General features: G+C 43.2%; 1 protein-coding gene across 2 annotated transcripts in view; it reads left to right on the top strand.

Moving 5' to 3' along the window:
- The window catches only part of CDH10 (cadherin 10), a 120,650-nt gene that overhangs the window by 28,841 nt on the left and 70,112 nt on the right, over positions 1-21,697 (top strand). For both annotated transcript variants that reach the window (XM_056854105.1, XM_056854104.1), the window contains exon 2: positions 20,937-21,231. In XM_056854105.1, the coding sequence (XP_056710083.1) occupies positions 20,937-21,231 (295 nt within the window). The remainder of the gene's footprint in view (positions 1-20,936; positions 21,232-21,697) is intronic.

The following is a 21,697-nucleotide window of genomic DNA, read 5'->3' as shown; positions in this document are numbered from 1 at the left end:
AGATATGTAATATGTCCCTTCGATCAGCCTCTGTACCAGAGGACTGGAGAATGGCCAATGTAACACCCATTTATAAAAAAGGTCCCAGGGGGGACCCAGGAAATTACAGGCCAGTTAGCTTAACGTCTGTTCCGGGTAAATTAGTGGAAAGCATTATTAAAGATAAAATTGTCAAGCATATAGAAGGGCAAGGTCTGCTGGGCAAAACCCAACATGGCTTCTGTAAGGGTAGGTCCTGTCTCACTAACCTATTAGAGTTTTTTGAAAGCATCAGTAAGCATGTGGACAGGAATGAGCCTGTGGATATTGTGTATTTGGATTTCCAAAAAGCTTTTGACGAAGTTCCCCGCCAAAGACTGCTAAGCAAACTTCATAGTCACGGGATAAGAGGACAAGTCCTCTTATGGATTGAGAGTGGCTGAAAAATAGGAAGCAGAGAGTAGGAATCAATGGTCAGTTCTCCCAATGGTGGGATGTGAGCAGTGGGGTGCCCCAGGGATCTGTGTTGGGACCGGAGCTTTTCAACCTGTTCATCAGTGACCTGGAGCTGGGGTTAAACAGCGAAGTAGCCAAGTTTGCAGATGACACCAAATTATTTAGGGTGGTTAAAACAAAATCGGACTGTGAAGAGCTCCAGAAGGATCTCTGCATACTGGAAGAATGGGCATTAAAATGGCAAATGAGATTCAATGTAAGTGTAAAGTGATGCATATTGGGACAAAAAATCCCAACTTCACATAAACACTGATGGGATCTGTGCTGGCAGCAACAGACCAAGAAAGGGATCTTGGGGTGGTAGTAGATAGCTCAATGAAGATGTCAACCCAGTGTGCGGCTGCTGTAAAAAAGGCAAATTCCATGCTGGCCATAATTAGATGAGGAAAAGAGAATAAAACTGCTGATATCATACTGCCCTTGTACAAATCTATGGTGAGACCACACTTGGAATACTGTATGCAGTTCTGGTCACCACACCTAAAAAAGGATATTACAGAGCTTGAGAAGGTGCAGAAAAGAGCAACCAAAATGATTAGGGGACTAGAGCAACTGTCCTATGGGGAGCGGTTAAGACGCTTAGGGCTGTTTAGCTTGGAAAGAAGGCGACTGAGGGGAGACATGATAGAGGTCTATAAAATTATGCATGGTTTGGAGAGAGTGGACAGGGAGAGGTTTTTCTCCCTCTCCCATAATACTAGAACACGGGGTCATCTGCTAAAGCTGGAGGGTGAGAGATTCAAAACAGATAAAAGGAAGTATTTTTTCACACAACGCATAGTTAAATTGTGGAACTCCCTGCCCCAGGATGTGGTGATGGCTGCCAGCTTGGAGGGCTTTAAGAGGGGAGTGGACATATTCATGGAGGAGAGGGGTATTCATGTCTGTTAGTTAAAATGGATACTAGTCATGCTGCATACCTATTCTCTCTAGTATCAGAGGAGAATGCCTATTATTTTGGGTGCGGTGGAAGACAGGCAGGATGGTGCTGCTGCACTCGTCTAGTGGCTTCCTAGAGGCACCTGGTTGGCCACTGTGTGAACAGACTGCTGGACTTGATGGGCCTTGGTCTGATCCAGCAAGGCTGTTTTTATGTTCTTATGACTCTGTGGCTGGCACATCCAACTGCCAGAAAACAAGTTGATGGCCCTTATTGCCTTGATTTCTCTGTTACTCAGTAAAAGCAAATGCACATTAAGGGAATTTCAATCTGTCATAGAGCACCTTAACTTTGCTTGCAGAGTGGTTTCACCTGGCAGGGCTTTCTGTGCGTGCCTGGCCAGGGCCACTTCAGAGGTTAAGGAACCCCATCATTGGATCCATTTGAGCAAAGGCTTGAAGGAGGATTTGAGGACTTGGTTAACCTTTCTGGACAATTTCAATGGTATCGCGATATGGCAGGAGCCATTGGACCTTGGGAAGGACTTGAAGGTGCAATCTGATGCACCCAGTGGTATAGGGTTTGGAATATATTTTGATGAGCGATGGTGTTCAAAACCATGGCCTGGACATTGGAAGGGAACGAGCATTACAAGGGATCTCACATTTTTGGAATTGTTCCCAATTTTGGTTGCAGTGACAATTTGGGCTGATCATTTAAGAAATAGGCTTGTACAGTTTTGGTGCGATAATCAGGCAGTTGACAAGGTCATCAACAGACAGTCATCCAGATCCGAACGGGTCATGCATTTAGTCAGGCATTTTGTGTTGGTCTGCTTGTCGGAAAACATCAATTTTACAGCACACCATGTTCCGGGAGTGGAAAATGTCTCGCCTCCAGGATGACAGATTTCGAGCCTTGGTCCCAAGAATGGATGCCCTCCCAGAACCATTCCCAGAGGATCTATGGGTTCTTGGTGAAACATCGTAACCCAAGGTGTATATGACTCTTTGGCACCAGCAACATTTCATTTCTATTCTGCAGCGGCAGCATGTTTTTTTGAGTTTACAGGGGAGAATGGGGGTGCCAAGGACTGGCCAACATCAGAGGGCATGGTTCTTCATTATTTGGCCCATCTGAAAGAAAAGGGTTGTGCAACCAAAAACTATGAGGGTACACATGGCAGCAGTAGCATTTTTTAGTAAAGCCCTTGGGCATGCTAACCCATGTGCTTCATTTATTGCACAGAAAGTGATTGATGGCTGGCAGCGAATATTGCCTCTGGCGCCAGACACTCATAGGCCTATCTCTATCAGCATTTTGGGACAGCTGATGGGTTGTCTAGAGGAGTATGTTGGTCACCTTTTGAAGCCTCTCTCTTTGAGGCTGCCTTTACTGTGGCCTTTTATGGGGCCTTGAGAATTGGGGAGCTGGTGGCGGGGTTGCAGAGGGACAAGTCTCACCGCACCTTACATCTAGGAAATGTTAGGTTATTAAGGAGGGAGCTCCGAATTATCATGTTCCAAAATGGACCACATGGGGAGGGGCACTTTGCTCTTCTTGCAGGCAGCAAAAAGCAAGGGTCCATGCCTGGTGAGAGCCATGACAACATTCTTGGCGGTCCAACCTGAGCAATACAGCCCTTTGTTTATACATAAGGATGGGTCGTTCCTAACCAGATTTCAATTTATTCTGGTTTTCCGGAAAAGCTTGAAAACAATTGGCTTGTCACCAGCTGAATTCGGGGCCCATTCCTTTAGAATTGGGGCAGTGACAACAGCTGCTAGCCTTGGTTTCCTGGCTCAGAAGATCAGGGCTATCGGCAGGTGGAGATCTGAGGCGTCCAAGGGTTATATTCGCCCTCAGTTCAATACTGTCTAACTTCTTATTTGAGTTTCAGCTTTTCAGTTAAAATGCGTGTGGATATGTGGCCACAGTATTGTTCACTGGGCCAGTCGTTATGCAGCTTCTTCAGGTTGGAGACGGCATCTGGGTATCAAAGGCTCACTTCGGATTTATTGGATGGGAGTCAGGGGCATGCAATGGTCTTCACTGTTGCCAATGTTGATGAGGAAGTATTGTCGAAGGCTTTCACGGTCAGAGTTCATTGGTTCTTGTAGGTTATCCGGCCTGTGTAACCGTGGTCTTGGTATTTTCTTTCCTGACGTTTCGCCAGCAGCTGTGGCTGGCATCTTCAGAGGAGTAACACTGAAGGACAGTGTCTCTCAGTGTTACTCCTCTGAAGATGCCTGCCACAGCTGCTGGCCAAACGTCAGGAAAGAAAATACCAAGACCACGGTTACACAGGCCGGATAACCTACAAGAACCATTGATGAGGAAGGCTCAATGTTATGGGCCCCCCGATGCTCTTGTTATTCAACTCGGAGAGAACAACCTGGGGGAATATACGGGGAGGAGCTTGTCTGATGCAGCTTGCAGGGATTTGAGAGAGGTGGCTTTCCCAGCACAGTTCTGTGTTGGTCGGACATGCTTGAACGATGGTCATGGCATGGATTGTCTCGGCCTGGGAAGCTGGATGTGGCACGGCGTATGTCCACAAACACCATTGGTAAGACAGTGTTGGAGTTAAGAGGCATGATCTTCTGTCAGTGGGAAATTTCCTTCCAGATAGCTGCTATGTTCAGATCCGATGGGGTTCATCTCTCTGAGTGGGGAATGGATGTATGGCTACATAATGTTTGCCAGGGATCATTGAAGGATTGGCTACAGGTATAGCTGCATTGGTGGAAGCAGGTATGGTCTCTGGTGCCCTTTCCTGCTCTTTGGCTGTACACATGGGTCTGGTTGCAGTTTGGGGAAAAGGCGACCTGCGTGCCCCCTTTTCCTGAGTTTCGGGGATCCCATTAAGGGATTTGTGGGGGAGGCTCAGTGGATCACACCCATCTCGGGGTCTGTGCAAGGAGCCTCCTCTCCAGTGGCAGGGGACACCAAATGGCTCATGCCCAGGTATTATCTCAAGAACTGCCATCCCGGGCTACTTCCAGCAGGCTTTAAATTGGATTGTTCTTCCCACGCTCGATGGTGAGTAGCTTTTGCTGAAAGACTCTGTTAAGAGATTTGGGAATCTTGTGGGATCTTGGTCTTGTGTGGGAGAAACAGGTGTACACAGTAGCAAAAAGGGGGGGAACTGCTTCCCTCCCCCCCCCACTACTTCCTAGTTAGGAAGCTGGCTACTGATTTGCAGTTGCCTGATCTGCTGTGAGACTGGATTACTGTAACATGGTCTACATGGGACCGTCCTTGAAGAAGAAGACAAGTTTCAAACTGCAGTGTGTGCAAAATATGGCAGGCCTGTCTGTAACCTGGAGTTAGCCTGTGGGTAGGGTTGCCAGCTCCGGGTTGGGAATTACCTGGAGATTTTCAGAGCGGAGCCTGAACAGGGTGGGTTTGGGGAGAGGAGGGACTTCAATTGGGTATAATGCCATATAATCTACCTTCTGAAGTGGCCATTTCCTCCAGGTGAACTGATCTCTATATAGATCAGTTGTAATAGCAGGATATCTGTAGCTACTACCTGGAGGTTGGCAACCCTATCTGTGGGACCATTTCACTCCTGAGGTCCCTTCACTGGCTGCTGGTTAGTTTCTGAGTCCAGTTTTAGGTGCTGCTGTTTACCTTTAAAGCTCTTCATGACTTGGACCCCACATCATTGAAGGACTGTCTGTTCTTGGATGTTCCTGTGAGGCACTTTTATTTTTCCCATCAGGGTCTTCCGTCAGTAACCCTCTTGTGCAAGGCATGTTTGGCAACAGTCATTTCACTGGCTGCCCCACACCTCTGGGGCAGCCTCCTGGGTAAGGGCAGGGGAAATCTTATCCTCCTGGTTTTCTGATGGGGTTGCAAAAGAGAGCCAGCATGGTTAAGAGTGGTGGTTAGAAGCTGTGGACTCTAATCTGGAGTTTGATTCCCCACTCCTCCATATGAGCAGTGGAGGCTAATCTGGTGGACCGGGTTGGTTTCCCCTCTCCTACACATGAAGCCAGCTGGGTGACCTTGGGCTAGTCACAACTTAGAGCTCTCTCAGCCCCACCTACCTCACAGGGTGTCTGTTATGGGGAGGGGAAGGGAAGGAGATTGTAAACCAATTTGATTCTTCCTTAAGTGGTAGAGCAAGTCAGCATATAAAAAACAACTATTTTTCTTCAAAATAGAGCTGCTTTGGATAGCTTTTGGCAAAGCCTGAGCCCAGACAGAAGGGGAGTAGCTGCGGGTGGGTGGTCGAGGTGATTTTAGACTTGTTTTAATGTTTTCCTATCTGTTCTTTTTAATATTCATGTTATAAAATTGTGTCTTCATTCTTATTACCTACTGTGGGTGCTGAGATGCTCGGCACGAAGGAAGACATATTATTATTTAAAAGAAATTCTGCCACTCCACTCCGTCTTTGGCATTGGAAGGAATTGCTCAGTCAAGTCTGAAGCCTTCCTCTAGCCTTGGGAGCCTTCTTCCAATGAAAGAGGCTGTGCGGTGTGGTATGATTTCACAAGGTAGTGTAGCATCAGAACCAGCCAAGGATGAACAGAAACAACAAATCCCCCGTTAAGCCCTTCTTCCTTTTTGAGGTCCCCTACCCCTTAGCTATTTGTGTGTGTAAAGTGCAGTCCAGTCGCAGGCAACTTATGGCAACCCAGTAGGGTTTTCAAGGCAAGAGACTAACAGAGGGGTGTTGCCATCACCTTCCTCTGCATAGTGATCCTGGTATTCCTTGGATGTCTCCCATCTAAGTACTTCATAGATTCTGAGATCTGATGCAATCAGGCTAGCTTGGGCCATCCGCGTCAGGGACTTAGCTATTTCGCTGGGACCCAAAGTCATCCTCTTCCAAGGCTTTGTGGTTTTGATGAACATGCAAAACTCTTCTGAATCAGATCATTGGCCTATGAAGGTCAGTATATTGCCTTCTATGCCTAGCAGCAACTCACAAGCTAGAGATGTTTTGTATCACCTACTACCTGATCCTTTTAACTGGAGATTGAACCTGGAACTTTTTGTAGATAATGCTGCTGCTCTACCAATGAGTTACAGTCCCTCATGCAGATAGCCCAGGCTAGCCTGATCTCATCAGATCCCAGAAGCTAAGCAGGGTCAACCCTGGCAAGTGTTGGGATGGAAGACCACCAAGATCATGATGCAGAGGCAGGCAATGACAAACCACTTCTGAATGTCTCTTGCCTTGAAAACTCCACCAGGGGTAGCCATATGTCAGTGTGAGATGACAGCCAGAGTCCAGATCACACGGAGTGATGGTATCACTTTACTCTGCTCTGGTGAGACCTCACCTAGAGTATTGTGTTCAGTTTTGGACACCACAATTTAAGAAGGATGTAGACAAGCTGGAACATATCCAGGGGAGGGAAACAAAGATGGTGAGGGGTCTGGAGACCAAGTCCTATGAGGAAAGGCCAAAGGAGCTGGGTATGTTTATCCTGGAGAGGAGATGACTGAGAGGTGATATGATAACCATGTTCAAGTACTTGAAAGGCTGTCATATGGAGGATGGTGCCAAGTTGTTTTCTGTTGTTCCAGAAGATCGGACCAGAACCAACAGGTTGAAATTAGATCAAAAGAGTTTCTGTCTAAACATTAGGAAGAACTTTCTAACAGTTAGATCAGTTCCTCAGTGGAGCAGGCTTCCTTGGGAGGTGGTGAGCTCTCCTTCCCTGGAGTTTTTTAAGCAGAGGCTAGATGGCTATCTGTCAGCAATGCTGCTTTTATGATCTTAGACAGATCATTGGATGGATGGCATCTTGGCCATCTTTTGGGGGTTGGACTAGATGACCCTGGTGGTCCCTTCCAACTCTATGATTCTATGAGAGAGAGAGAGAGAGAGAGAGAGAGAGAGAGAGAGAGAGAGAGAGAGAGAGAGAGAGAGAGAGAGAGGTTTATGATTCGATGGTTTAAATAAAATGTGAACAATGCTTAGAACAACCAGTCCCAAGGGAAGTAAATACTCAGGAAAAGCTAACAAATTAATTTGGAAATCATGTTTTTTTAAAAAACCCTTTGCATTTTCTAGCAGCTATGCAGAAAATGTTGGCTCTCTACTGCACTTATACCCGCTGTCTGCAATTTTATGCAAACTATTTCCTGAGGATGTATAGCATTTATGAGTCATAACACTTAAACATTTTTTAGCTTAACGATGCCGTGTAAGATCGCACCCATTAATACATTCTAAAGGCAGAACAGTATGGTAATACAGAAATGCAGGGCTGGGATGCTGGGTAAATTGCAGCTGCCGTAGGTGAAGTTATGATTAGAAAGCAATGAATGCTAGAATTGAATATGGAGCCTCTTCAGACTCCCGGAGATGATGATCCCATGTTGTCTGCTGAAGAATGAAATGCTACCATAGGGTGGGGTGGGGAGGAATTCATCGAAATAACAGGTTGCGAAATATCAGAGGCAGATATAAAAAAAAAAGCCACATCTTTACAGCTGATCATTTTGGGAAACAAAATTGCTAAGTGAAACAGATGTCTTTCCTTTCTCAGCTTGGCTGACATAAATCGCAGATGCCCATCAGCCAAACACAACATGTGGGGAGTTTACACTTAAATGAGAACTTCACTGTTAGATGTGGGGTTTATTTTTTGTTGTCTTTATTTTTTTTTAGTGAAGTGCTAAGAAAGTAGTTACTTTTTATTTGTGGCAGTTTCTGGAAGTTTTACGGTAGTTTTGCAGTATGAGAGCCAGCGTGGTGTAGTGGTTAAGAGCAGTGGACTCTAATCTGAAGAACTGGGTTTGATTCCGCATCCTCCATATGAATGGCGGACTCTAGTCTGAAGAAACAGGTTTGATTCTGCAGTCCTCCACATGAAGCCTGCTGGGTGATCTTGGGCCCCACCTGCCTCACAAGGTGTCTGTAGTGGGAAAACTAAAGGAAGGTGATTGTAAGCCGCTTTGAGACTTCTTACAGTAGAGAAAAGCAGGGTAAAATACACAACTCTTCCTCTTCCTCCTCCTCCTCCTCTTCTTCTTCTCCTACTACTACCACTACTACTACTACTACCACCACCACCATAATAATCATGGGAATTCACTGTTATCAACAGCCCACTGCTTAACTTCCCAATAGCAAATGTGGGCCAAACAGTACTTCTTTTTTTGCCTATTGGGTCTGGGTTCCTTTAACCCCATTCGCTTTCTTTGCAATTGCACAGCACCTGCAGGGATGCCATTTTAAAGATCAGAGAAAGACCATTTTTGGCTCAGGACAGTGTGGTGGAGCTTCTCTCCCTCCATGGTGTTTTCTGGAGCTGAAACAGCCCTAATAGGGATTCATTTACATAACTTCAGAGAAGTACATGGAGTTTCCAAACACCTGAGACTCCAAAGTTATGTCTTTGAGTCCCTTTTCAATCCAAGCCACAGTTCCAAGCTGAAAACTGTTTCCCCTGATCTTTAACATGGCAGTCCCTGCTGCTGTTGTATGACTGCAGAGTAGGGTTGCCAACTTCCAGGTACTGGAGAGAATAAAGGCTCAGTGCTGTATAGATAATGGAAAAGATCCAAACAGCACTACAAAATAATTTTAATCAGAAATAAGTTTATCTAAGTGCAAAAGTGCAAAAAAGTGAAACTATATACAAAGGAAACACAAACAACAATATCTATACAGTATGCAAAACAGTCCAGCAAAATATGCAATATGACAGAAAAATTTGTTCAATGAGTCACTTAGGAACAATGTCACTGTCCATGGGAGACTTTCCTGTGCTTCAAAGTAGCTGGACACGAGATGTCAAAAAGACCGAAGGAATTTCTATCAAGGTCTCCAAAGCTTTGGAGACCTTGATAGAAATTCCTTTTGGTCCTTTTTGAAATTGATATGATTATTATAAATCTTTCTGATATGCTTAGCTGATGAAGCCACGTGCGAAACGTGTGTAGGATCTAGACGACACGTCCAGACACCTCCACTTGGCACCTCCTTGTTGTGGTCCTCTTTTTGACATCTCGTGTCCAGCTACTTTGAAGCACAGGAAAGTCTCCCATGGACAGTGACATTGTTCCTAAGTGACTCATTGAACAAATTTTTCTGTCATATTGCATATTTTGCTGGACTGTTTTGCATACTGTATAGATATTGTTGTTTGTGTTTCCATTGTATATAGTTTCACTTTTTTGCACTTTTGCACTTAGATAAACTTATTTCTGGTTAAAATTATTTTGTAGTGCTGTTTGGATCTTTTCCAACTTCCAGGTACTAGCTGGAGATCTCCTGCTATTACAACTGATCTTCAGCTGATAAGAGATCAGTTCACCTGAGAAAATGGCCACTTTGACGATTGGACTCTATGATATTAAAGTTCCTCCCCTTTCCAAACCCCGCCCTCCTCAGGCTCTGCCCCAAAAACCTCCAGATATTTCCCAACCTGGAGCTGGCAACAAAGAAAGCAAGTTGGTTGGAGGAACTCAGATCCAGCTTGCTAAAAAATGTACTGTAGTTCGGCCCTTCAGTCTATACCTTTTACTTGTTCTGGCCAAGGCTTGTTTACTTTCTTTTAATGCAGAGCGTGGGCAAAATAAGATGCCAAATGCCAAGATGTCAGGGACAGGCCCCAAAATGATGAAACTCCCTCCACAGTAGGGTTGCCAGCTCTGGGTTGGGAAATACCTGGAGATTTCTGAGGTGGGGCCTATGGAGGGCGGGTTTTGGGGAGGGGAGGGACTTCAATGCCATAAAGTCCAATTACCAAAGCGGCTATTTTCTCCACGTGAACTGATCTCTATCAGCCAGAGATGTAATAGGGGTTCTCCAGCTAGTACCTGGAGGTTGGCAACCCTACTCCGCAGAGATATTTGCTGCCCCTTCTGCCACTCCCTTCCACCAGCCTTTTTTTTTTTAAGTGACTTCTTCCCGCATGGTAGTATGTATGGCAGTATGGTAACAGTTGCTTATGAGACTTGAGACATGATAAACCGGATTTTGAAGTGCCAGGCCATCCGACAGGGCTCTTGAGTATTTGGCTTAGTGGTCGGTGACAAATTGTGTGAGCTTGCTTTCTGTCAAGCTACACTTGTTGTAAGATGGTAGCTAGAAATGGTGGTGTTTAGGTCACTTCTGCTAAGCAAAATTTCTTATTTTAACCTCTTCCCCTTCCAGTTCAGTTTTGCTTTTCATCCAACAATTTGGCTTCATGAAGCTCATTTAATGAAAGATAATGAGTAACTAAGTTATTTGGATCACGTAACCATTTGGCAGGGTAAAATGAATAATTTAACAAGGAACCCTGATGAATTCATATTGGCTAATATTTCTTTAATTGTCCAGAAATGATTCCATGAGAAAGTGTGCAGGGCAGGAAGTTTCCAAAACTTTGGAAACAATTGGCCAAAATCTGGAAGCTCATGTTAAATCAAGAGCTGGATCAAACTTCTTTACTAACAACAAATGTTTTTAATATGGATTTTGATTTGAAACATTTCTTTTGTATATCCTAAATTTATTTCTGACCTTCATAGCCCCAGGCTAGCCTGATCTCATCAGATCTCAGGAGTTAAGCAGGGTTGGCTGTGGTTAGTATTTGGTAGGGGGACCTCCAAGGAATACCACTGTCCTGACACAGAGGCAGGCAGTGGCAGAACACCTCTGAACATCTCTTGCCTTGAAAACCTTACGTGGTCACCATATGTCAGCTGTGTCTGGATGGCAAAAAAAAAAATACCCATTGCTATAATTGGCAACCGGAGTTCTAGTGACATGTAAGGAGAGAGAGAGAGAGAGAAATAGTTTGACTCCATAAAAGCCTCCATAAAATTCCTCTAAAGCCATCTTTTTTTCCTGACCTAGAAAGGTATGAATCTACATATAGCAAAACTTCCTGCGAAACTGTTGCACTTAACATTCTTAATCGTGGGTGTATTTTTTTTTAAAATAAAACTTGATGTAGAGGATAATCTAGTGGCTCTACACCATGATTGGTCCTACCAGAAGTAAATACGGCTAGGCAGAAAATCATGTGACACCCCTGCGGGTATAATGTCCAATTCCTAACCATGTCAGAGATCTATAAAAGACCCCACAGCTGTGGAGAAGCTGTGGGGCTGACAGAGAAGGCATCTACAGTTCTACTAGGAAGAATCCTTGATGATGAAGGACACCCAGAGAGAGGCTTCCTGATATGCACCAGAACAAGAGCCTAACAGAAGCTGGTGGTTGCCACCTCATCTACTTTCCCCCTCATACATTGCTCATATCTAAGAAATGTGATACTGTTACCTGGATTGGGTAAAAATCAATGATTAAAAAAAATATATCATATTTTTTATTCAGATTCTAACTAGAAGATTAGAATTTTTCTAACTAGAAGATTTTTTCATTTAAATTGGATTTTTTAAAAATAAAATGCTTCTTGAGGGAAAACCTATCTAAAGATAGTTTTCTATTTAAGATACATTATAGTCCAAAGGTTTTTCATCATGAAATAAGGATTTGTTTTTAATTATGTAGCATGAGGCTGTATATTCATGCAATTTTTGCATATATATTTTTTGGGGGGATGAATTTCATTAATCCATTTACAATGTCATGCTCTTCCAGAGGTTTCTGTAAGATTATTTTGGGCAATTTTTCTAACTAGAAGATATTAAGTTGAAAGGTTTAATCCTCCAAAATTATAGAAGCAGTGCCTATAGCTTTAAGAAAGTAATGCTCCCAGAGCTAGGCAGCCACAACAGTATTGCTAGCCTTCAAGCCTTGGTTTCTGCAAGTAAAAGGAAGGGAGGGGAGCAGGGTCATTTTCAGGGCTGTTTAAGCCTTTAAGGGAATACTCATTGGGGCCAGGCCCAGCAGCCAGCACTTCCTACTATGCAACTTCTATGACTCACCTAGGGCTGGCTGCTTGCTTCTGTTCAACAGTTGCCATTCTATGAAAGTCAGTGTGATGTAGTGGTTAAATTTTTTGATTAGGATCTGGGAGACCTATGTTTGAATCTCCACTCTAACTTTGAAACTCATAGCAGAGCCATTTCCAGGGATATATTGGCCTCCTAGTTCACTCCTGCTCTCTTCCCTCCTGCCCTGGGGGAAGGACTTATCAGTTCTAGTCCTATCAGCAACCACTAGGCAACTTGTCATCATGCTATTTCCACAACTCATCCAGGGGCGGTGGTGGCTATGACTTGATATCACACAACTTGCCTGGGCCCAGTGGCAGCCTCCATGTAATTTGGCCAGTCCTGGCAGCGGCCACCACAAAACTCAACTGAGTGACTTGCTACCTGATGACTTTTGCAACTGGGCCAGACTTTTCCTAGGGAGAGGCTGCCAGGAGGAGGGAAGGAGAGAAAGCTGAGAGCCAGTGTGATGTCACAGTTAGAATGTTGGATTAGGATCTGAGAGACCCAGGTTCAAATAACCATTCTGTCATGGAAGCTTCCTGGGTGACCTTGGGTAAATTATTCTCGCTCAGCCTAATCCACCTACAAGGTTGTTGTGAGGATAAAATGAAGGAAAGAAGAATGATGTGAGCTCCCATTGGAAGAAAAGTGGGGTATAAATGAAGTAAACAATAAAGCTGATAACTGGGAGGCAGATTAAAATAAAGGTTGCTTGGTGAATTGAAAGGAGAGAGGGATGCAGATAAGGGGGAGAGGATGTGAGGACTTCCAGGAGCACTGAAAAGGGCAATGGTAGGGGGGAGAGGATATGGGGGGAAAGAAGTGAGCCACATAAGTCCTTTTGGGCTGTCTGCTTGTAAGAAAATAATTGAGGTCCTTTCCTTAATGTAACTGAGATGTCACTACATATTCTACTGCTATTCATTTCAAACTAGGGATGTGCGGATATAATTGGTATTTTTCACATATAATTGGCATCTTCAGACATAAATCAGGTCTCCCAAATATAGCCAGGATTTTTCAAGATATGGAGAAATAGGCCCCCCAAAATCCCAGAAATATTTTGGATTAACTGGAAATATCAGGACCCAGCGTTTGCAGAATCCCAGGGCTATTTTTCCTCCCCACCCCATATTTCTGTGTCTCTCAGGGCTTCGTATTGGTTTGCTGGGCGGCTTTAGTAAGAGCCTGTCAGTGTCAATTTTGTTTTTTTTAAAGTATGTTCTTTACTGGAGTTGGTTTGAGTAGAATTCATTTTTTTGGTGGATTCTTATGTTTTACGGTGAGATTCCTGTGTTTTCCATAGTTTTAGTTCCTCAGGTTTACATTGTTTTAGATTCTTGCGTTTTACATTGGTTGGGCTTAGCCATAGTATGCAATGGCCTTCCTCCAGTGAGAGATTCTCAAGTTTTATATGTTTTGCAATTCCCCCCCCCACACACACAACAGAGGACAGCAGGGGTACACTGCTCAGGGGCCCATAGAACTGGACCCCTTGGTCCAATTGACTTGACATTTGGGGGATCTGCACCTTCTCTGCAATTTTTTTGTGCTAGTACTTTTACAAACACCCCCTTCAGCCCCCCAGGGGAAATTTCCTCATAGGGGATAATGGAGTCAAAAAATATCAGAAACCTGGGGGGAAAAACAGATCTGAATACCTTACCAGTGTTTGGAAACTGGGGAACCAGAAATGCCAATATTTTTCTGCTCCAATATATCCAGATTAGAAAATATATACATATATTTTTGCCGCACATCCCTATTTCACCTGCACACCTGCAAATTCTCATATAAAACCTGGTGGGATTGAAACAGGTCAAGTGGACTTGACGCTCCATGTCCAATTCCAATCCATCTATTGCTATGTCTGGTGTACACTTCATTATAGTTATGATGTCGATTCAGTTTGTGTTGTTGTTGAAGCTATTTGCTAGGAATCTGTTCTTGTTGCTATTTTTAACAACCTGCCCATGACCTGAACACAGAGATAAATTTTTAAGAAATGGCATGTCAATTGGGCATAAGTACTAAGAAAAAAACTGGAACAGAGATTCACTTACTACAATAATTTGATGTGTAAAATGAAAATACCATGGTCTAGAAGTCTTGCAATTGAAAGAATGTTAGTGGAGCAAAAATAAATTAGATTTCTAAACCAGACCGCTTTAAGTTATGGTGTGCTTTTTTTGGGGGGGAGGGAATGTGTTATAGTTTTGGATTCAGGGAGGATACCTTTACCAAAACTCCTGATTTTCAGGTAGAACCGTTCCAGTTTAGGATTCAAATGTGTGGGTTTTTTTTCAGGTTGCAGAATTTTTGGAGTGTATAGTGCAGCTGTTTTTAAAGATAGTGGCATCCGATTTGAACAGAACATAGTCCTCCCTCTTATCTAAAGACCCCTATGTTTCATGCAGAGGGAACAAAGGAGTTCAGTTTTACAAACCTTCAAAGTAGGGGTCCCTCAGTGCACTCTCTCCACTGCTTTTAAAATAATTCCTGGCTGCAGCTGGTTTCTTTATGTACTTTAAAAGTGACTGACAATATTTTTTTAAAAAAATCTTTTTTGCCAAAGACTGCATTTGCCATTCTTACTAAAATAGACTTCCTTTGCAGAAAATCACTCTAGAATCCTGTAGAAAGGAGCTCATGCTTTTGTTGCAAATGGCATTTTATTCTGCATATTTTTTCCTGCTAGCCTACATAGTGGTGGTAGGTCTCAGGGGATTGCTCACAGGAGGTCTAAAGTAGGAGCCCTGGGAACCCTATTAAACAATTGGGGCAAAATATAGATGGGGACATTCACAGAACAGTCATTTCAATGGGCCAAGACTGGAATGACCCTTCTTAAGATTGGACTGTCAAGCATGCTGTCTGAGTGGACAATATCTGCACCCAGCAAATTTTTGTCCCACCTTTCCTTTAAGTAGCTTTAGGCTGCATACCTGCTACTGTCTAACCAATCAGTTAAGATCTTCCTCACAAGCCATGTCCCTGTTCCCTCCTCATGCAAAGGTTAGGCACAGTTGGGAACCAGAGACAGGGCTTTTTCAGTGGTGGGACCTCTTCTGTAGAATGCCCTTGCCCTTGAAGCTAGCCTCATGCTCACCCAACTCTATTTTAGTCACCAAGATAAAACTTCTTATTTTTTTGGTCTTTTCTTGTTTTAACCCAAGCTTTTATCTAAGGGCTTTCATCTATTTAAAATTGCTTTCACCATCAGCTTCTAGCCTGAGGACTGTCTTACGAGGATCGTTTTAGACTGCTATATGTTTTAAGCCTTTGTTATGCTCTGGGTGGGTTTTTAACGCTTAGTTGATTTTAAAAGATTTTATGCTTTCTAAAAACAATTTTTATCATGTTTTACTTTGTGAGATGCCTTAGGCAGGTTTCCAGAAAGGTACCATATACATTTTCTAAACAAAAACATAAGATTTTCTGCTCCAGCATGGTGTAGTGGTTAAGAGCAGTGGTTAGGAGTGGTGGACTCTAATCTGGAGAACCGGGTTTGATTCCCCACTCTTCCACATGAACCAGCTGGGTGGCCTTGGGCCAATCACAGTTCTCTTAGGTGTCTGTTGTGGGGAGGGGAAGGGAAGGTGATTGTAAGCCCATTTGATTCTTCCTTAAGTGGTAGAGAAAGTTGGCACATAAAAACCAACTCCTACTCCTCCTACTCCTCCTACTCCTCTTCCTTCTCCTCCTCCTCCTCCTCCTCTTCTTCTTCTTCTTCTTCTTCTATTACTATGAGAGATGGGTTAGACTGAGAGAGAGTGATAATCTAAGGTAGAGGTTAGCCATGGTGACTAAAGGGAATCTCCACATTCAAAAGCAGTCAACCTTTGAATACCAGTCACAATGGGCAACATCAGGGGACAGCTTTGGCTTACATGCCCTCTTGTTGGCCCTCCATAATAACTGGTTGGCCACTTTTTAAGTCAGGATACGGGACTAGATGGCTGGCTGGTCTGAACCAGCAAGGGTCTTCTTATGTTCTTAAGGTTACCCACTGATCCTTCATGGCTGAGTAGAAGTTTGAGCTTTGGTCTTCCAATACATTGGCTCTGGATGTGCCTCCAGATGCAAATGTCCATTAAGGAAGACCATTTGCCTGGGGTGGTGGGTAAACTGCTACCCCTGGCCTCTAAGCTCTTCTAGGTCTCTTCGCTCCAGCGGGAGCAAAAATGGAAGGCAGGTAGTGATGTCAACACATCACTTAGAGTTGCATCTGGAAGTGATGTTGACATGCTCTAGGAATCCCCCAACTCTCATTGGGGTAAGTGAGACAAATAGAATGGGATGAGGAGGTCCTAAAAGAGGGCTCTGCCAGAGGTCCTGTTCTGGTTATAGTTGGGGAGGAGGAGGAGGAAGAGGAAGAAGAAGAATAATTGTTTTTTATATGCTGACTTTCTGTACCTTTTAAGGAGAATCAGACCGGCTTACAGTCTCCTTCCCTTCCTCTCCCAAACAGACACCTTGTGAGGTAGGTGAGGCTGAGAGAGAACTGTGACTAGCCCAAGGTCACCCAGCAGGCTTCATGTGGGGGAACGGGGGAACCAACCTGGTTCACCAGATTAGAGTAGGCCACTCATGTGGAGGAGTGGGGAATCAATCCTGGTTCTCCAGCTTAGAGTCTGCCACTCTTAACCACTACACCACACTGGCTCGTTTTAGCTTACTTGGGAGTTAGTGGAACTGCTGGATGTTGTTAGCCCCTAAAGCTCTTCATGAGCTCAAATATTTTTTTGCTGTCAAGTCACAGCTGATTTATGACAACCCCGTAGGGTTTTCAAGGCAAGAGACATTCAGAGGTGGTTTGCCACTGCCTGCCTCCATGTCACTCGGCTGGTATTCCTTGGAGATCTCCCATCCAAATACTTGCCAGGGTCGAGGCTGAGAATGTGTGACTGGCCCAAGGTCACCCAGTAAGATTCCATGGCAGAGCGGTGATTCAAACCAGGGTTTCCCAGATCCTAGTCCAACACCTTAACCACTACACCAAGCTGGCTCTCTAATTATAAGAGTCGAATATGATACCTGCTGAAAAATGAGCCTCCATATTGTAATGATTAGAGTGTTGGCCTAGGATCTGGGAACCCCAGATTCAAACCCCCCCTCTGCCATAAAGGTCACGGGATGACTTTGGGCAAGTGACTTTGCCTCAGTCTAGCCTACCGCACAGGGTTGTTGCAAGAGTCAGATGGAATTGGGGAGACCAGTGTGTGCTGTCTTGAACTCCTTGAAGGAAATATGAGAAGAAGAAAAACTAAATAAATAGTTTTCATCTAGGATTGTAGTACATGTTGGTATCAGAGCGCAGACAGCAATTGTGCTTTGGAAGATCTATTTTATTAATATATTCTTTGCATTTATGTTACAGTTTTCTTCTTTAAAGAAGAATTTAGAGTTGATAATGATTGATCTCTCTGTTGACTAATATGATTGAAAGGGACTGTAATGTTATCATTATTCATGCAAATGGCTGGTAAAATTTCTACTATTCCATATCTGTTCTTAATTACAGTCAGGAAATATAAACCTCTGAGAAATGTAAAATCTGGTAATGTTATTACTATTATTGTACTGGCTTTGATTTCTTGCTTCATTTAAAACTTTATTACTGGAATTTCTGATATATTTCCTCAATGAAGCTGGTGCATATTTTCCCTGTGTACATTATCCAGGATGCATTTTATAGTATGCAAATGTCAAACAGACTGCTTACACACAAAAAGTTGTTGCTGCTGTTAACATTTAAATATAATAAAATCAATATGCAAATGTGGCCATTAGGAACCTAACCGTATGGCTGCTTATTGGCTGTTTATTTGTACCAGGGAGAAAAAAGCCCAGATTATTTCCACTAACTGATGAACATAAAGTTAAAGTTCTGTGCTTCTTCTGGAAGGAATTTTACCTGAAGCAGAGTCAGTAGTATAACATTGTTTGATTTGATATTGAATCTGTCTCATTATGAGGCTCAAGGTTCCAGTTACAGAAATTAAGACTCCTCTCCTTCTAAAGATTTCAAAACGAAAACATTTAAATTGCAATACAGGTTGAGCATCCCTTATCCAGACTGCTTGGGACCAGAGTGGACAGGTTCATGGAGGAGAGGGCTATTCATGGCTATTAGTAAAAATGAATGCTAGTCATGATGCATACCTATTCTCTCCAGGATCAGAGGAGCATGCCTATCATATTAGGTGCTGTGAAACATAGACGGAATGTAAATTTAAACAATATTTTAAAAATAATTTTGTGTATATTGAACCATCAATGGCACTGCTGAGAGTCTGTAGTGCCTGCATGCCAGCTCAAAAGGTCCAGGTTTTGGATCAGTCCGGATATCAGATGTCCGGATAAGGGATACTCAACCTGTATATAAATGATGGATCCTCACTAAAACAGTACACCCTTGCTCATAAAGTCACTGGAGTCTGGAAGAACTGAGATTGTTAGGCCAGGGGTCCCAAACTTGTTGAGCTTCTGGGCACTTCTGAAATTTTTGGTCAGACAAAAAGGCTGCCATGAGAGTTGGGCTCAATCACAAAATGGATGCCATGGTGGTGGGTGGACAATCACCAGATGTTCGGAGGTTCCAGCAAGCATGCTCTTCTGAAGCAGCTCCTGTTTCAATGAGGAGGAGGAAAGCCAGATTGGCAGTCTTTTGAAGAAAATGAATTTTGAAGGAACACATTAGTGGGTCCCTTGAAGACCATGAGTATCATGATGGAAATCACTGTTGTTAGACCTTGTTGGTGAAAAGTGCTGTCAAGTCATAGCTTCGCCTGTATAAAGTGGTCACATAGCTCAGGACACCATTTTATATTATTAGATTAGGAATTATGGTTTTAAATTATAGGTTTTAATTCTATACTGTATGATTATTTATTGTTGTAAGCTGTCCTGAGCCCTGCTGGGAAAGGGTGGGGTATAAATAAAATCAAATACAAATAAATAAAAAAATTATGGCTACTCCATAGGGTTAGGCAAAGTAGACCTTTTGAGCCGGCATGCAAGCATTACTCAACAAGCCCTCAGCAGTGCCATTGACGGTTCAACGTACACAAAAACAGAGGTGGCTTGTCACTGTCTTCCTCTGTGTAGCAACCCTGAACTTCATTGGTGGTCTTCTATTCAAGTGCTAACCAGGGCCAACCATGTTTAGCTTCTGATATCTGACTAGATTGGGCTAGCCTGGGCTTTTTTCGGGAATCACCTATTTGGCTTTGGGTAGATTCCCAGGTTTTGGTATTCAGTCAACCCGACACGCAAATACTGCCGAAACGGCTAATTTTGGGTTTATTTTTGGTTTGAGTATATCAGTATGCACAACTTTAGTACTGAGCAACATGATTTAGTATGCTGGTGTTTGGCATGTATGTTGTGAATCACCTACCTCGGTTCTGGATACCAAGCCCTACAAGGAAAGGCTGAGGAATTACTTAGTCCATTGTAAAAGGTAATATGCTAGCGTAGAAGGGGTTCATTTTTTGAGCGCATCTATAATCTTCCCCGAATAACAAAAAGAAAGAACTGTAATGTAGTCTGCTTGATTAGTTCTTAAGGTGTTCATGTTTCAGACGGATACCCCCTTATTCTCTTACCCATCCCTTTTTTCCTTTTGTACCTTTATTATATATATATAAAATATTTTTTAAAGAAGGAAAGGCTGAGGGGTTTGGGAATGTTGAGTCTGGAGAAGAGGAGGATGAGGGGGGACATGATCGCTCTCTTTAAGTATTTGAAAGGTTGTCACTTAGAGGAAGGTAGGGAGCTGTTTCTGTTGGCAGCAGAGGAGGGAACTCACAATAATGGGTTTAAATAATGGATGGAAAGGTACCAGCTGGATATTGGGGGGAGGGAATTACAGTATGAGTAGTTCATTAGTGTAAGGTAGTGAGCTCCCTCTCATTGGCAGTCTTCAAGCAGCTGCTGAAGGAACACCTGTCAAGGATGTTTTAGGCTGATCCTGCATTGAGCAGAGGCCTGTATGCCCCTTCCAACTCTGTGATTCTATGGTCTATAATTTGATTTCAGATCTCCAGGTATGGTGTCAGTGATTCATAAATTCCATATATTCACTTTTTAAAAGCAGTATAGTAATGTTAAGTTCACAGTAACCGCACTCCACTATTCCCTCACTTCTTTATTTATATTCACCATGTACCCTTTTTGAAACAAATGCTAAGATTTAAGAAGTAAAAAAAAGAATGCAATGCCTACCACAAGCTATGCTTCTTTCCTTAATTATCATGTTTCCTGCCACGTCCTTTATCTGCTTCGAGAATTTACAATGAACACAGCAGGTTGTGAATGTTTAATAGGTTCTTTTGCAAGGAAAGAAAAGGTCAGCATTAACATAAAATTCTTCTTTAAGATTTGTGACACAAATGTTCCACTGCACAGAACAGGTGTTGATGGGGGGGAAATCCCCTAAAATCTGCCATGGGAGCCTAACTCGTAGGATTATTCTCTGTTTTAAGGGTGTTGAGGAACAAGAACCCTAATGCAACAGACGCGCTATACTGTGTACCGTCAACAAAAATGGAAAGGGACTTGGCTTTGTCAACACGTCATTTGTTTGATGAACTCTGTGTGATTTACTGTCATACAGAGAATTGGCCCTCTTTTATTAAAAGCTACACACTTCTCTTCCTTTTTTCCCTCACCCCCTTCTTTTATCCCCAAGCTTCACTCTGACCAGGACAAAGGAGATGGTTCCCTCAAGTACATTTTGTCAGGAGATGGGGCTGGCACTCTTTTTGTTATTGACGAGAAAACAGGTGACATTCATGCCACAAGAAGAATTGACAGGGAAGAGAAAGCCTTCTACACCCTACGTGCCCAGGCTATTAACAGAAGAACTCTCCGGCCCGTGGAACCTGAATCAGAGTTTGTCATCAAAATCCATGATATCAACGACAACGAACCAATGTTTCCAGAAGAAGTTTATACCGCAAGCGTTCCTGAAATGTCAATGGTTGGTGAGTATTGCCTTTAAATGTGAAACAAATGCTTTTAAATGCAACCATGTCCCACTGTCATGTATACAGGGCAGGACTGTTAAGGGGTCTTTAGTTTCTTTTGGTATTGTGTAGCTTATGGGGTCTATGTATAGTGGCATGTGCTGAACACCTTTGTACTATTTGTTCATTTCCCCACTTGTTTTTGTTTTCCTGTAGCAGGCAGAACTTATGACTACTTATACATTTGTTTCCTCATTTAAACAGGCCTTGAATGCCTGTTTAATATAATTGTTTTTCTGTTGGCAGTTTTTCGTCATGTATTAATGGTTTTTGCAACTATTACTTTTTTGCATTGTAATTATTGTATTTAGATTCTGAGCCTACGTGCTGTTAATTAGGTTCAACCTCCAGGTACTAGCTGGAGATCTCCTGCTATTACAACTGATCTCCAGCTGATAGAGATCAGTTCACCTGGAGAAAATGG

This window comes from Euleptes europaea, chromosome 8 (genome assembly GCF_029931775.1).
Source record: "Euleptes europaea isolate rEulEur1 chromosome 8, rEulEur1.hap1, whole genome shotgun sequence".
NCBI lineage: Eukaryota > Metazoa > Chordata > Lepidosauria > Squamata > Sphaerodactylidae > Euleptes > Euleptes europaea.
The sequence above is the reverse complement of the archived record's forward strand: the minus strand, read 5'-3'. Positions and strand labels throughout refer to the sequence as shown.